A 16,715-nucleotide genomic window follows, 5' to 3' on the forward strand; every position below is an offset into this window, starting at 1 on the left:
GTATTTGCGCTGTTCAGTTGTGTAGTTATGAGCCTTATGTGGCCACAGTGACTACCGGGCAGTTGCATGTGGCTAGTGCTACTGAAGAATCTGGTTCATTTAAATAGCCACACAGGGCTTGTGGCTACCCGTGGGTCTTTTTTTTTTCTAGTGACACAGCCCCTTTGAGCCAAATTTTTGCCCGCCTGCAAGTCCCAATGAAACAGAGGTGCCTTCCCTTGAAATAAAACTAGAATCTAGAATGGCAATCCAAGTCTCTCCAAGACAGCCGAATGAGACAAGGTATTAGGGACTCGGGTGGGCAGGCGGTAGGGGGTGGGGGTGGGGGGCGCAGAGAATAAAGGAGGTAAAGAGGTAGAGAAGCCAAGAGGAGGGAGGGGCTGGGAGCGAGGCCCAGCAAGCCCTCACAGTGGACCAAACCTGAGATTCTTAAATATAGATGTATTTTTTCATCTCTGGACACACATCAATCACACCCCGTTCTGCCCTCCCCGTCCCAACTGCAAACCAAGTGCATCAGACACAGCACAGCACACATGAAGGGCCCCTCCCTTTCACCAAAGCTGGGGGCAGGGCACAGCTTAAGGATGGAAGAGGCTGGAGGTAAATATGAAAGTTCTAGAACCTAGGGGGTTCAGTTCTAGACCAGGGGAAAGGGACCAGGAAGCAGCACAGTGGTAAGGTTCTAGATTCGGCAGCCGGGACCTAGAACCCAGTGGTTTCGTGGTGGGCCTAGGGCTTGGGGCTTGTGGCAGGGGTAGACAGCCAGTTCTGTCCTCAGCAGGGGGATTCCCTGGAGGGGACAGGAATCCCAAGATAGGGAGGAGAGCTCAGACTCAGGGAAGAGGAGAAAGGTCTGGTTCAGAAAAGGCCAGAGAGGCATCTAGACAAAGACTGCATATTCTCCAAAAGGAATGAGAAGCCAAGTGGTTCTGCACCACCATCACCCCATTGGCCAAAGTACGGAGAAAGAGGAGAGCAGGGATGGAGGGGCCCTCCAGGCAGAGCCAGACACACCAGGAAGAGCCACATCAGAGTAAACAGGGGAGTGCCCTGGTCTGGAGCCTGAGTTCTGGAGTTGAAATGGAGGACCTTCTGCATTCAGTTAAGTCCCTGAAAGTGCCCAGCTTTGGACTTGATTGTCTCATTAGCAGGGAAACCACATGGTTTCCAGGGCTTGCTGGCCCTTGGGCCAGGCCTGAGCGTGGATTGGTCTGTGGGCTATAAAATTAGCAAGCCACAAAGGGCTCTAGGAGCCCCTGCCTGGAAGGCAACAGACCAGGCTTCCTAAAACCTCTGGCACCATGGCAGGGAAATGGCAGGTTCCTGGCCCCTGGTGTCTGGGCCAGGCCTGAAGGACTCCAGGGCGCAGATTATGCATTCTGGAACCCAGGAAAGGCACGGCGTTGTGGATTTTGGAGTGTTGGGGATTCCGAGAGGGGAGCTAGAGGGGCTGGAGTGTATGGCGGAGGGGGCGGGGCTGTGGACCCCAGGAGGGTTCGGGATCTGGAGTGGGGTTTCGGAACGGCGCCTTTCTGCATCCACCCTCTGGACGAGGGCGGCAGGATGGGCTGGCAGTGTGGGGCACCGGACTTAGTTGCGCTCCTCGCCCAGGGAGCTGGCAGGGCTGAGCGGCTCGCTGGGAGTGCTGAGCGAGCTGGAGGGCGCCGTGTCCACCGAGCTGCGCTTGCTCCCGCCGGTGGAAGAGGCGCAGGAGGCGCGGCGCGGCCACTCGGGGGCGCGGATGTTGCGCCGGTCCTTGGCTGCCTCCTCGTCCTCGTCGTAGCGCTCCCCGTCTATGTCAGGCGGCCCGTCCCGGGGTTCCTCCTCATCCTCACTCTGGTGCGGGCTTGAGTGTCGTGACAGCGAGGGCGACGGTGGCACTGAGGCCGGCCGTGGGTAGCGGTAGCCCTGGGTCTGCGTTACGGGGAGGGGGGGGCGGCACAAACCGCAGAGTGAGCAGAGGCCTCCTACGGTTCCTCCCCTCCCCCGGACCTTCCCACTCCAGGAGGGACGCGCCCCTACCCCAGCCCTCTAGCTCCGGGCGCATCAGAGAGATCGGGGTCCACTCACCGCGTCAGCCTCGTGGGGCTCATAGGTGAAGTGCTCTGGAAAGGCTTTGGCCAGCGCCATGTGGCGTGCAGACATGTAGTACTTGGGGAAAAGAAAGGGAGGGGGCGTCAGGGAACGCGAGCCAGACCCCGCCCCCGGCAGAGCTAGAAGGGGGCGGACCCTAGCCACACTCTATGCAAATGAGCACACTCCGGCACCTTGCAGATGGCCCCTACGCCAATTATCCATCTTTCTGGCTCCACTCCTTAAGTAGATAAGCAGAGCTGTGAACGGACTGTCTCAGAGCCACACCTCATTAACAGGGGCAGAATTCTTAAGTTGGTTATCTCTTTCGCCATACACTTATACGAGGAAGGTAATTGTCACCAACGTGGTCTATCTGCAAAAGCTGAATAATTTCTTTTTTTTTTTTTTTAAAGATTCTATTTATTTATTTGAGAGAGAGAATGAGATAGAGAGAGAGAGCATGAGGGGGGAGGGTCAGAGGGAGAAGCAGACTCCCTGCTGACAGCAGGGAGCCCGAGGCGGGACGCGATCCCGGGACTCCAGGATCATGACCTGAGCCGAAGGCAGTCGCTTAACCAACTGAGCCACCCAGGCGCCCCAAAGCTGGTTAATTTCTTAAAGGGACAGCGACTGTTACAGGTGGAAGGAGGCTGCGTCCCGCGGCAGCCTTGGAGGCTGAGGAATGAGAGACCCAGAGCCGGAAGCGGCCGATTCACCTGCAGAGGACGTGGGAGGGAGTCATACCCGGCCTAGGTATTTCCAGTCCAGAAGGTCTGAGAGGCGCTCCGTGCGGTTTCGCTGGATGATGCGCTGCCGCCGGCTCTGCTGGCAGAAGCTGTAGAGGAAGGAGGTGAGCTGCGAGCAGGAATCATCCAGACTGCGGAACCGCCGGTCCAGAATGTAGATGCCTGTGGGGGCCAGGACGGGGGCTTAGAAATCAGACCAAGGAAACCTTCATTCTTCCAGGGACTCTCTGGAGCCAGGACTCCTCCTCCCCCCAGGACCCAGGAGGCCACCCCTTCCTCCCCCTGGATCCAGGAGTCTCGGCTCTCAGTCTGGGCACCGACCGTAAGCTGAGGGGTCTGCAATGTGTTCCTCCATGAAGCAGCCGAAGCCGGAGAGGTTGGTGGAGATACTGGGGATGCCCATAACCGTGCACTCAGCTGCAGGAAGGCATGAGGAGGAAGGTCCACTTAGCTTTCCCCTTTGCAGCCTCTTAAATCGCAATAAAAGCCCCAACAGCGCCCTCTACTGACACCTTAAGCAAATCACTGAGCCCAAAGGCAGCACATTAGACTATCGGTCCGTTTCTTCCTTTTTTTTTTTTTTTTTTTTAAATGTTCTGTTTGTTTGTTTTTAAGACTTGTTATCTTTTTTTAAGATTTTATTTATTTAGGGGCACCTGGGTGGCTCAGTCGTTAGGCGTCTGCCTTCGGTTCGGGTCATGGCCCCGGGGTCCTGGGATCGAACCCCGCATCGGGCTCCCTGCTCAGCGGTCTGTGTCTCTCTCTCTGAGAGAGAGACAGCGAGAGCGGGAACACAAGCAGGGGGGGGTGGGAGAGGGAGAAGCAGGCTCCCCGCTGAGCAGGGAGCCCGATGTGGGGCTCGATCCCAGAAGCCCGGGATCAAGACCCGAGCGGAAGGCAGACGCTTAAAGACTGAGCCGCCCAGGCACCCCTAAGATTTTTTATTTATTTATTTGAGAGAGAGAATGAGCAGGGAGAGCAGCAGAGAGAGAGGGAGAAGCAGGCCCCCCACTGAGCAAGGAGCCGGATGGAGGGCTCCATCCTAGGACCCTGGGACCCTGGGGCCATGAGCCAAGCCAAAGGCAGATGCTTAACCGACTTAGCCACCCAGCTGCCCCTATCATAGTCTGTTTCTCAGAAGGGAAGCTAGGAGGCTCAGAAAAGGGAATTTACTTGTCCCAAGGCTTCAGGATGAGGAAGAGTCTAGAGTTTGGCAGTAGGATGCTGAATTATTAAGTATGGACTCTGTTCCCATGTCTACCATTTTACTTAATCCTCACAACCTGTAAGATATTTTCTTGTGCCAGATAGAGTGGGCTGGTTAATCATAGCTTCAGTCTATCTTTTAAAAAAGATTTATTTATTTGAGAGAGAGAGAGAGAGACAGCACGTTTTGGGGGAGGGGCAGTGGGAGAGGGAGAAAGAGTCCCATACAGACTCTGCACTAGGCATGGAGCCTGAGATCAGGGCCTGAGCTGAAACCAAGAGTCAGTCACTTAACTGACTGGCGCCCCAGCTTCAGTCTATTTTGACAGGAGGTAAGAGAAGGGCTCTCATTCTGCCTTATTTAATACCCTAAACAAGACTGAGAAATGCTTCAAGCAGTTTATTATTATTCAAATGTAAGTGTTCCTAAAAACCCGCGTAACCTGCAAACGCAGGCTCCAGATATAACAGGGCTTATGGGGAAAAATAGGGTTGGGGCCAAGCACACAGAACCTCGTCATCACTGTAACCGTGACAGAAATAAAACTGGGACAATCATCATCCTAATTATCATGAAAGCACGGTTTAAGAGATTTGTTAAATTACTCATAAATTAAGAAAAACTACAGCAAATGTGTTATTGCCTTAGCCTGAAAAACACGAAGGTAACTTGATTGAAAAGTGTGTGAGGTAGGGTTGAGTTTGGGGCCACAGCAGAATGTCCCTAAATGAGGGAGAATTGCAAATAAGGTCCAAGTTGGAGCCTGTGTCTCTAAAGAGAGCCAACCCCTTCCTAAAAGAGGAAGGTGGAGCAGATGGGCCCTGGGGACATCTCAGGGAGCCTTGGCCACATTCTGTCGTGTGAGTGAACTATGCATTCAGCTGTTATTATTTGGGGGGCCAAATATCAGCCAATGGGGGGAAATCACACGTGACCTCTAATTATGCATCACATGAGCTACTGTGTCACAAAAACACATTCTGTAGCAAAACAGACTGTTGACATCATCCCTGTTTTGCAAAGGAGAGCTTGGGGCACAGAACGGGACAAGTGCCTCAATCGATCATGCCTGATCAGACCAGAAGCCCACCACCACGCTGCACTCACCCGGCGTGTAGCCCCAAGGCTCATAGTAGGAAGGGAAGACCCCAAGATGGCAGCCACGGACAAATTCCTCATAATCCACGGGGAGCAGAGGGCTGGTGGAGGAGAGGAACTCTGGATGGAAAATCACCTAGCCATGAAAAAAGAAGAGTTCAGCCCAAGCGCCTTATTTAGCTACTCCCTGGGATTCTGGAGTGGCCCAGAGAGGGCGAAAGACTTGTCTAGAGTCACCCAAGTCAGTGGGAGGACAAGGATTTGAATCTAAGTCTGCCTGCTTAAAAAGCTAAGGTCCTTTCTAAACGCAGCAATCCTTTGATAAACTAAGGGAAAGGGGGGATATGAGGCCCAGGCTCCCCCTACCCCCACCCCACCCCACCATGCTTAACCCTCCCTGACCGTTGTCCTCACCTTGACCCTGTCAGCACTACTATTGAAGAGCCCAATTCGGCGGATGGTGGTCAGGATAGGGTCCGAGGAGTCGTCCAGCATGTTGTGGGTGCACACGGGGGGGAAAGACTGCCGCTGTAGGGGCCACAAGTGGGATGGGGGTCAGAGAAGGGACCGGGGCTCCTTAGTTCCCTATGAGCCATGCTGACCCTGGGGAGACCACAGTTCCCACCAGGTTGTGGGAACCACAAGCCTAAGAGATTAGGAGTTGTAATCAATGGGGCAGAGACTTTGCCAATATGGTAGCAAGCTTCAGGGGCTGCTGGAAGTTGCAGGTTTTCTGTTTGGGTTTTGTTGGTTTGTTTTGAGAGAGAGAGAGAGAGAGAGATGGGAGGGAGAGGGAAAGAGAGAGAGAATCTCAAGCAGGCTCCATGCCAGCACGGAGCCCAACGCAGGTCTTGATCTCACGACCCTGAGATCATGACCTGAGCTGAAATCAAGAGTTGGACGCTCGGGGCGCCTGGGTGGCTCAGTCAGTTGAGCGGCTGCCTTTGGCTCGGGTCATGATCCCAGGGTCCTGGGATCGAGCCCCGCATCGGGCTCCCTGCTCCGCGGGAAGCCTGCTTCTCCCTCTCCCACTCCCCCTGCTTGTGTTCCCTCTCTCGCTGTGTCTCTCTCTGTCAAATAAATAAAATCTTTAAAAAAAAAAAAGAGTTGGACGCTCAACTGACTGAGCCACCCAGGGGCCCTTAGTTGTAGTTTTCTTATGAAAATCCTGGCTCGCTTTCTCTCCAAGTTCCCTTTACTCTCCATCCTGTAATTCCCTCCACCTCCACTCCCAACCAAGGCCCAAAGAAACCACAATTCCCAAGAGTCACTGGAAGAGGCCAGATCGAGGAACTCCCATGTGCTGGGACAGATAGTTATTGGTACCTCTTCCATCTCATGAAAAGTTCTGCTCACCTTCAGTTGCCCTCCAGTAGCTGCAAGAAACTACAACTCCCAGCAGCCCCATGGCAGATACATCCTCAGGGAGACCGACTGCCTTAGGGACTATTGGAAATTGTAGTTTGGCCAAAAGCACATCACACCGTGTTCGTGCACCTTGGCTTATCTAGGTTTCCATTCCCCAGGAAATGGCTCACCAGCCCTGACTACAGGTACCAAAGATTCTTGACTCCAGAGAAGAAAAGAACTCTACCTCCCAGAAGCCTCTGGGACTAGGGAAGACTCCATGAAGCAGGGGCTGATGGGAGTTGTAGTTCTCATTCTGTTCCTACCATGTTCCTCTACGGTTTCCCATCTGCCTAACTGCATTAACCTCAGGAATCTAAAGAAGCTACAACTCCCAGGAATGTTTGGGGACTAAGACACAGCCAGTGGGATAAGAAAAGCAGGGGCTGCTGAGAGTTTTCAGTGTTCTTCTGGTAATGACAAGTGTTTTAGCGGACCTTCTGGCTCTAATGAGTACGCAGCTAGTTTGCAGCAAGACCCAGGGACCGCAGGGACTTGTTCTCCTTTTGTGGCTCGGTTGGCTTCCTAAAGTTTCCTTTCACCTTTTGTCCTTTGACCCTAGAGACTCAAGGAAATTACAACTCAAAGAAAAACAAAAAAAAAAACAAACAAAAGAGAAAGAAAGAAAGAAAAGAAGGAAGGAAGGAAGGAAGAAAAAAAGAAAGAAGAGAAAAGAAGGAAGGAAGAAGAAAGAAAGAAAAGAAAAGAAAAGAAAAAGAAAGAAAGAAACTTCAATTCCCAGCAGCCCATGTAGCAGAATAAGCCATGGGAAAACAGGCTGCCCTCAGGAAACTGAATGTCTACCAGTCAGTTCACACCTTCGGTGGACTTGAGAATTGATGCCCTGAAAAGGGCTGCCAGCTCTCGGTTGAGGGGTCCCAACCATACCTGTGTAGCAAAGATGGCTCTCTTCATCATGGTGAAGTCCTCCTTATCCAGCATTTTGTTCATGTCTGGGAGGCTCCCCCTGCAAGGTGAGCAGGGTACACGTCTGGGAATCAGGGGAGAGGAGAGCAATTAGGGCCCAGGAGGATGCAGGGCTGGGGGTGGGACACTCACACCAGCAAGGACTCGTAAAGCTTCCTTCCAAACTTCTCTTTCACGGTGTTGGCCGTATCCCTAGAAGAATTAAAGCCACAGCATCATATACACATACCAGCTGCCATGTGTTGTTAGGTTTGTGGGGCAGCTGGAAAACCGAGGTCTGAGCGGAGAGGCCCTGGGGATTCTGAGCTGGAGGATGGGGAGCTGGGAAACGGGCCCTGGAAGGCTCGAATCCCTTGTGCTTTGCATCAGCCTGTGTGGCCAGGGACAGGTGGCCTCCCCTCTCTGACTTCAGTGACTCATCTGTCAGACAGGGATAAAAATAGAACCAACCTCATAGGTATGCAGTGAAAACTTGATGAAGTCATGACAAAAAGTGCACAGTGCCTGGCACAAGGTGAGCCTTCCAGAAATGTCAGCTATTTTTAGGACTTGCACTAGTCCTGACAGTGGCAATGCTGAGCACCATTTTATAAAAAGGGAAAATTGTGTTCTGAGAGAGGAAACTTGAGGTACACGAGGGAAGCTAGCAATTAGTGACACTCTACAGCTTCATTGACATTTCCTCGGCTCATAATCGTCTCATAGCTCGGGCCTCATTTTCTACCCCATCTCCCTCCAGCACACTGCTCCAGCCCCACTGGTCTCCTTGTGGTTTCTCAAACACACCCCAGGGCCTTTGCATCTGCTGTTCCTCTGCCTGAAATGCTATTCCCCAGATACACACAGGGCACCCTCCCTCATTTCCTCTATTGCCATTCCTCTACCCAATGGCACTTTCTCAGTGTGGCCTCTCCTGACAACTCCATGTCCTGTCTCATATTCCAGTCCTGCTTTATTTTCTTGCCAGAGCACTTTTCAAAAGATTTTAAGTAATCTCTACACCTGACATGGGGCTTGAACTCACAACCCCAAGATCAAGAGTCACATGCTCTACTGACTGAGCCAGCCAGGCGCCCCAGAGCACTTTCTGTAGAACTTTCTAGAATGTGAGCTCAGTGGCGAGGGCAGGGATCGTCTCTTGTCCCCAAGGCCTGGAACAGTGCCTGGTACATGGTAGGTGCTCAATGAGTATCTGCTGGCTGATGAATGGGTTTTGCATTTGATTGACTGATCTTCCCTCGTGTCCCCAAGGCCTGGAACAGTGCCTGACATGGTAGGTGCTCAATGAATATCTGCTGGCTGATGAATGGGTTTTGCATTTGAGGAAACTGAGGCTTGCAGAGGCAGAATTATTTGCCCAAAGTCACAAGTGGCACAAGGGGGACCTCACCAGAGCCCTGGTTCTGCGGTCACACTTGTCCTGCCTGCAACTCCTTACTATCCCTGAACTAGAGGCCTCTCAAGCAAGCTACTTCCCTAGGAATTGGTGGGGCGAGTTGCTTGTGTTCCAGAGAACAAAACTGAGCCTCCCGAAGCACAAAGCTGGAAGTGGGAATGGCAGGGCTCCTGGGCCCAGGGCTGCTGACCAGAGCTGCTTGCGCACAGCCTGGCCCTTGAGGGTTTCCACGTTGAAATTGTTGGTCCGAGCTGGCATGATGAAGAAGGCGACCACTGTCTGCTCACTGCCGTTTACCTGGGCAGAGGAAAAGGCGTGGGGTTGGAGGGAGGGGTTCAGAATCAACCCTGAGGCCACCTACCCTTTTCCGCCCATCAAGACCACTATGGCCCCGCCATGCCTCTTCCTGTCAAGGAGAACTGAAGTTACCATCCCCACGGGGACTCTGGTCTGCTCTCTGGGTCTCGACACTTCCCCATTCACACATGGGTGTCCCTACACGCCCCCCCCCCCACTTATGTCCTGATTTCCTCGTCCTCTTTTCGTGTCCTCACAGACAGCCCAGGCCTTACTCTGAGCAGATAGTTGAGCCGGGCCAAGGCCTCTAGGAAGACGTCGGCCCCCTTGTTAGAGAACTCGTAGCGGCCAGCGATAAAGAAATACAAGGTCTTGTCCAAGTTGAAGTCCAGGTGCCTAAAAAAGCCATAATAAGGCAGGGTGAAGCCAAGGGTGGGGGACCCTGTAGCCCTGGCCTTGAAGCTACAAACCCCAGCAGCCACAGGGGCAAAGAACAGCTTAGCAAGAGCAGAGGCACCATGGGGACTCCTGGAAATCGTGGTTCTTCTTTCCTTGGATGGGGATCCATCCCTCAATACTCAGCCATTGTTCTGGGGTTCAGGAGCTCAAGAGGCTGAGCCGCCGGCTATTCTGTCTCTTACACTCAGGACGTGGGCTCCCAACCCCCTCCTCTCTCAAGACCTAGGTATCCGGTCCACGTACCCATAAAAATGGCCCCGCACAAACTCCTGGATTCGAGCCTTGCTCTGAGCGTGGAGGTTCTGGAACTCATGCATGGCGGAGAACTTCTTCACATTCAGCCCATTGGGGGTCACGATATCTGGGGTTGGGGGAGAAGGTCCACGTTTCATTTTTTTTTTTTTAAGATTTTATTTATTCATTTCAGAGAGAGAATGAGAGAGAGCACGCGCGTGCGCATGAGAGGGGGGAGGGTCAGAGGGAGAAGCAGACTCCCTGCTGAGCAGGGAGCCCAATGTGAGACTCGATCCCGGGACTCCAGGATCATGACCTGGGCCGAAGGCAGTGGCTTAACCAACTGAGCCACCCAGGCGCCCGAAGGTCCATGTTTCAGATCTTCATTTATTCATTCAGATCAGTGTGCCTGAATGAATAAACAAAGGAAAGACTCCTTTCCTTGAACAATGTCTTTGCTTTAGAAGCTCCAGCTGTCCTGCCACTGGGATGCCTTCTTGCCCAAAGTTACCTGCTTCTGTTCACAAGCACAGCTACAAATCCCAGCAGCCCCTGCAAATGGCTAACCCCATAGGGAAATGATCCACCTTGGGGCCTCTGGGAGTTGTAGTTCTCACAGTACACCCGTTGAGAATGGGTACCATAACTCGGTTAGAATAACTGGTTCCAACACTGCTCTTCTCAAAATCAAAACCCAGTGAAACTCCGCTCCCTTCCGGAAGACCGAAATCTACATTAGCCAATAAAATAACTTTACCATCTTGAGATTAATGTCAAAGAAATGACACCTCCCATTAGTCTCTAGGGTGTACAGCCAGGCAACTTCATATTCAGGTCACCAACTTAGGGCCTTCTGGGAGGTGTAGTTCTTTGCTCTCTACAGTTAAAAAAACTGGTCTAGGCCTTAGCACAGACTACCTCATTCATGTCTAGGGACCCCACCCTATACCCTACCTGGTTTCCTCTTGAGTAGGTGCTGAGCCTCGATGGCGGTGATCTGGGACACAGTAGTAAAGACGTGAGCGCAGTGGGCTGCTGCCCGCTCCATGCAGTAGCGGTGATAGATTTGCCTCTCACCTGCTTCCTTGTCCACATTGAACTGGGTGGGAAGGGAGGGCAGTCAGGGTGGAAGAACTGGGGAGAAGACTGGAGGTCTAGACTCCGGGGTCCTGGGGGTGGTTGGGGCTGGAAACTGAACTCCTCCTGGGTCTGAGGGAGGAGAGGGCTGAGGACTTGGGACTCCTGGGTCATGGGAGAAAAGGAAGCTTGATCCCCCTGGGCTGTCCTGAAACACTCGGAGCCCCCCTGGGCCACATTCCCGGCTCACATTCTCCAGGTTGTTGTAGAAGTCCACAGCACCTGCACACAGGTATCGTCCCAGGAGCGTGGCGTGGGTGGTGAAGATTGTAGCTACAGGCAGCCGCCGTGCCCGGCACAGGCAGAGTCCAACGCCCGCCAACCACTCGTGGAAGTGTGCAACCACATGTGGCTTCTCCTCGTTCTGGGCTAGGAACTAGGGGGCAACAGGAACAGGGCCAACATGTCTCCGTATGTGTTGTGTAGGCAATCGACAATCCCCCAAGGTGGACGAGGAAGCAGGGGAGAGCTATCACCACTCCTGCACAGAATGGATGGTCACCCACTGCCATCCCCCTAGAATAAGGAACTGTAAATCCTTGAGACGGCCAGACCAGCTGACCCCATCCCCAAAGGCTGATGGGAGCTGGGGTTTTGGTGGTTTTTTTGTTTTGGTTTGGTTTTTTGGCCAATCTTCTAAGTCCCAGCAGGGCTGAATTGGAGAGCGTCCCCAGGTCCTGCATGCAATTCCTGGAGACTCTTTATCTCAATCAAGAGTAGAACTGTACCCAATACTGGCTAAAGGACTACAACTCCCAGAATGCCCTAGGAATAGCCAGTTCCTAGACTGTTTTCCCTGTGTCATGAGAAGCGAAGTTTCCTGAGCCTTTTAAAAGCTAAGGGGGGTCAGAACCAGGATTCCTGGTTCTCATATAGGCTGGAGATCCCCAAACATCCAGGGTCCCAATTCAGAGCTAAGTCCAGCCACTATCAGACTAGAGAACTACAACTCCCAGAATTCCCTGGTACAAACCCTCCAGCCAGGCCAGCACCCCCAAAAGCTAATGGCTCAAAAATCTTACACTTGGAAGATTAGAGTGAATTAAGTTGGGGTTGGGAGTTTGAGTCTCTGAGGAAAACAAGAGTCTGGGTCCCTGGATGTCCATGTTCCCAAAGTTTAGAGCTCATGCTTGGAAAAGGACCTACAGCTCCCAGAATGCCCTGGGAGAAGCCAGCCAGTCTCTGGCCCCCACCCAGCCACCCCCTGGCCAGGGGCTGATGACCATTGCAGTTTGGGGCCAGGGTCGGAAGGAGTGACATGGGGAGGGGCAATGGGGCCTACCTCACCCAGGAACCAGGTGGTGAGGAAGCCAAAAAGGACGGCGTCGTTGGCCTCACGGTCATACCAGGGCACCCCGATGTTGCAGGTGTCCCAGAGCTCCCCCTTCCAGCGCTCCAGGGCCCAGGCTGAGGCCCCCACATCCAGGAGCACCACCAGGGGGCCCCCCTCGATCAGCCAGCGACCGAAGTACACCTGTGGGGCCCCCCCGCGGGAAGGCTCAGGGCTGTGGCCACACGTCTCTGGGCTCAGCACCTGGGGCTCTCCTGGCCACAGGCAGCTGCCTTCCCAACCCAGTTCTTCCACCCTGTTTCTGTATCTGCTGCTAATTTCTCACCCGCTGCCTTATTTCTCTATGTGCTGTTAGGTATTCCCACCATGATCTTTTTCCATCAGTTATATTTACCCTGTTCCTTGCTTAGTTTCTATAACCACTACCCTGCTCCTCCCCACTGCCTCTTTTCTCTACCTATAACCACGCATTTGACACGTCCTCTCTGTGCCTCCACTGCCTTGTTTTTCCACCCTTACGATATCTCCAACCTGCCGCCTTGCTCCCGTGTTTGCTGCCACTTCTCTCCTGCCGACCCTCGCGTTGCTTTCTCCCATGATCTTTTTTTTTTTTCCCCATGATCTTTTCCTTCTGCAGCAAATTCCTTCCACTGGATGCTTCTTTTCCTGTTCTCCCTGCCCTATTTCTTCCACACCTGCTGCCTGGCGTCTGACGCTTTCACCATAAGTTTGTCACCGGCTGCCTCCTTGCCCTGCCCTGAGGCCCGTTTTGTACTCTGCAGCCACCCCTTCTCACACCAGCTGCCCTCTTTCCTTCCCCAGGGGCTGCATTTTTCTACCTACTGCCCCATCTCTAAACCTCGCTGGCACATTTCATTCTGCGTCTGCCACGTTCCTCTGGTTGGCGACTGCTTTCCTCCCGAGATGACAGCCTCAGGTTCTGGGCCTGCTGCCACGGCCCCGGCCCTGTGCAGGCATCGAGCAGTCCTATGCCTCCCCGACCTGGCTTTTCCCAGCCCCGGGGAGCCTGACTTTGATGCCCTGCCCCTCCCCCTCCCAGCTGTGGTCTGCCCTTTCGCTGGGGGGGAGGGGGGCTATTCTTAGGCCCCCAGCACGTGGGGAGCAGCTGCCATGGGGTAGGGCTGGGCTGTCCTAGGGTTCCTTAGGGACACAGCCAGGCCTACCTGGCCTCCAGACCCCACCCCAAGCCAGAGGCTGTGAATGAATGCAGCAACCACTGTACTTCCTCCCTCCCAGACCCCAACCTGTCATGAGGTTGAGGCCTGCTACTTCATGGTCACCTCTGCAGGCAGCAGTCATCAATCTGTGCTCATCCTTTGGTCCTCATCTGGAGCCCTGGGACGAGATCTCCCCTCCTATCTTTAATTCCTGGCTCTGCCCCTCTGAATCTCTGCCCCTCTCCCACTCCCCCCACCCCGGGTCTGCTCGCCTAGCTCTCTTCTCTTCATTGGTACTCCATCTTCCTCTCCCTTCTAGGGCCTTCTCCCTGAAACATCGGGCTGTTTTTCTTCTTCTCTCTCCCTAATTGCTCTAGTCCCTGGGGCTATCATCACCTTTTGGGACACTCAATCTCTCTCTATCCATCTGTCTCCCTTGGTCTGCCTGTCCACCTCATTGCAAGCTTGGCTGTTTACAGTAATGATGATGATGATGACGGCCATGATGTCAGTAGCTCATACACAGTACTAACTGAAGCCAGGAACTGAGCTGAAGACTTTATTAACTACTGCATCCTCCCAAAAACCATACAAGGTAGATGCTATTAGCAGGTTTATTAGCCAAGGTCACAGGCAGAGAGTGGAGGTGACTTTGAACTTCAGGCTCCGGAACCCCTACTGTGGCAACTCCTGCCTCACCCCAAGCCCACCTGCCCTGGGTTCTATCTTGCTGGCTGTCTTTCTATCTAGATCTTCTTCTCTCTGTGGGTCTGACGATCTCGGCCTCTAGGAACCATCTCTTGGTCTATCTTGTACCTGCTGTCTGTCTGTCCATTCACCAATGTCTTATAGCTTGGGGCTCACCCACCTATTTCATGGGGTCCTGCATCTGTCTGAGTGTCTGTTAATCTTACCTCCTCTGTGTCTGCTTGAGAAAGTACTGGGTCATCCTGTGTTTCTGTACATGCCTCTCTCTCCCCAGGGGGCTATCCGCCCCCTTCCCCACAGTCCCTTCTCCATCTGCTGCTCCCACCCTAACTCTGGGCGCCCACCTCCCTACCCTCAGCCAGGCCATGTCCTACCTTGCAGCCTTTGCTGTTCATGCAGTCCAGTGTCTTCTTCAGGGCCGGGGTTGGGGGCTCGAGCAGTTCCACCTGGGTCCTCACACCCTGCTCCGTGTAAGGTCCCACCAGGTAGTAGTTGTCGCCCCACTCATCCCCTGTCACCTTCGCCTTTGTCTGCAGCACCGTGTAGATGCCTCCCACTGTGGGCCCAAGGGTGTGAGGGCAGGCCCCAGCCGAGGTCCACAGGTCTGGGACCTGGGGTGGGGGTGGGGAGCATGGAAGGTGCTGGGGCCCTGGACTTCTGGCTTAGAGGGAGGAGGGGACTGGAAGCCCATACTTCTCAGTCAGAGGAAAGTAAGATAGGAGTTCGAGGGCTGTACTCTCGGGTCTAAGGGAGAATGGGGCTCAGGCTAAACTTCTGAGTCAGACAGGAAAGGGCTAGGGACCTGGGCTCCGGGTCTGAGGGAATTAGGGACTGGAGTCCCAACGATGAGAAAAGCTGACAAGGATTAGCAGGACCCAGATTCCCGAGTTCCCAGCTTACAGGAGCTGGGTTTAAATTCTCAGTCAGGCTCTAGGTCACAGTAGGGGAGAATCTCTCTTCATCGCCCTATTCAGATTCCCACAGTTGCCTAAGAGAAGGCTGAATTGTCATTCGGTGCCCCCCCCCCACCAGGGGCTCTGCTGAACTGTCCCCCAGTCTCTTTTCCCCAACCGAGGACACACATGCAGGGCCCTGCTCCTCCCATGACTTCACTCCAGACCCAGGAGTCTGGGCTCTCAGCCTCCTTACCTACGGGAGCCTGGGCCCTGGTGATACATGGCTCCCAGTTTGAGGGCCGCCTGCCGTGGTGTAAGACCCGGTCCCATTCTCTCCCAAGACTCAGCAAAGCAAAACCCTAGCTCCCTCCAGCCCCAGCTGGTTTTCCAAACCCAGAACTTTAGGCCCTTCAGGGCCTGGGATGCAGGAATCTAGGCCCCCAGCCCCTCCCATCCTTGGGCCCAGCCCCTGACCAACCTAGGACTTCCCAGGCTTCCCTCATTCCAGTACGCATGTGTCTGAGGCCCCAGGCTCCCCTACTCTTAGGAACCTGTAGCTCATACCCTCGGCTCCCTTCAGAGCCTAGGCATTCAGACCCCAACTCTCTCTGACCCAAAGATCTAAGAATTAGAGTCTGCAGCCCCTCCCATCTTTACTCTCAAGTGGCCAGCGCCCAAATTCTGCCACCACGACTCATGCATCCTATCTCCCAGTTGGTTCTCTACCAAATCCGGAGTTATATCCCCAGACTCTTCCCCCAGGGCCGCGGACCTGAAACCCAGCCACTTCCCAGGTTTGCACTAGGAAGTGCCAACACCCCCCACCCGTTTCCTTCCCTGTTCAGGACCTAGGTCACTGGTCTCTCAGAAACCTCCCTCCAGGACCTAGGAATCTTTCATTTTAGCCCCCTCTTCCCTAGGACCCAGCAACTGGACTTCGGCCTCTTTTCCTTTTAACAGTGAGGCGGCTCATCCCCACCCCGCCAGGGTCCAGGAGATATACCTCGGCCCCTCCCCAAGGACACAGAAGTCATAGGCTCCTTGGCCAGAACCCAAGAGTCATGCCATGTAGTCCTGTCCCTGTATTACTCAAGAGTGCCGGCTCCCATCGCCGACTGCCCTCCTCGTCCGCGACCCACCGCCTGGCGTGCTCACCCTTGTTGGCCACCTCCCAGGCCACCTCGAAGAGCACTGTGTTCTCCAGGTCGAATTCATCCTCCCAATCCTCCAGTCCTGGCAGGGAGGACATGGACAAAGTGCGACTTAGAGGCATGGCCGACGCGTGAAGGGGGCTCCAGGGGCCACAGGTGGGGGCTCCAGAGGTGTCTGGGGAATGCAAAGGGCAGGGCGCGGGGCCAGGTAGCTAGTGCCCAACGGGAAGCTTGCAACGCCCTCGGCTTCCTATTGCACGACCGCACCCCCGCCAGGGAGGGCCAGGCCCTAGGCAGGAGGCGGCCGCAGCGTCACTGAGCCTGGTGGGGCCCCTGCAGTGAAATCTTGAGGCCGCCCGGAGGTGGGGTCCGCCCCCCGACCAGAGCCATTGGCCTGTGCCCGGGGGAGGGGGCTGACGCATCTCCTCATTGATGAACAAGGTAGGGTTTACTCTGCCCCGCCACCTTAGCGGCCAATGAGAGCTTTAGGGGGGCGTGGCTTCT

General features: G+C 54.3%; 1 protein-coding gene across 1 annotated transcript; it reads right to left on the minus strand.

Moving 5' to 3' along the window:
* Window positions 1-426: 426 nt before the first annotated feature.
* On the minus strand, window positions 427-16,560 carry GYS1 (glycogen synthase 1). Its single transcript, XM_006747517.3, has 16 exons — window positions 16,216-16,560; window positions 14,539-14,720; window positions 12,270-12,461; window positions 11,178-11,363; window positions 10,805-10,949; window positions 9,860-9,977; window positions 9,433-9,553; window positions 9,051-9,157; window positions 7,597-7,656; window positions 7,426-7,504; window positions 5,545-5,658; window positions 5,140-5,266; window positions 3,147-3,242; window positions 2,824-2,987; window positions 2,074-2,154; window positions 427-1,917 (listed from the first exon to the last, which is right to left on the minus strand). Exons 1-16 carry the CDS (start codon window positions 16,331-16,333, stop codon window positions 1,594-1,596), a joined length of 2,214 nt encoding a protein of 737 aa, XP_006747580.1. The 5' UTR covers window positions 16,334-16,560; the 3' UTR covers window positions 427-1,593.
* Window positions 16,561-16,715: the final 155 nt, after the last annotated feature.

Source organism: Leptonychotes weddellii, chromosome 16 (genome assembly GCF_054177405.1).
Source record: "Leptonychotes weddellii isolate Sample4059 chromosome 16, ASM5417740v2, whole genome shotgun sequence".
Taxonomy (NCBI): domain Eukaryota; kingdom Metazoa; phylum Chordata; class Mammalia; order Carnivora; family Phocidae; genus Leptonychotes; species Leptonychotes weddellii.

Coding starts and splice junctions, on each gene's coding strand:
- GYS1 (XM_006747517.3), bottom strand. CDS start 16,333: ATGCCTCTAAGTCGCACTTTGTCCATGTCCTCCCTGCCAGGACTGGAG. Junction 12,462..14,538: donor TGAACAGCAAAGGCTGCAAG/GTAGGACATGGC, acceptor GGGGCCCCACAG/GTGTACTTCGGTCGCTGGCT. Junction 1,918..2,073: donor AGCCCCACGAGGCTGACGCG/GTGAGTGGACCC, acceptor CCCGTAACGCAG/ACCCAGGGCTACCGCTACCC.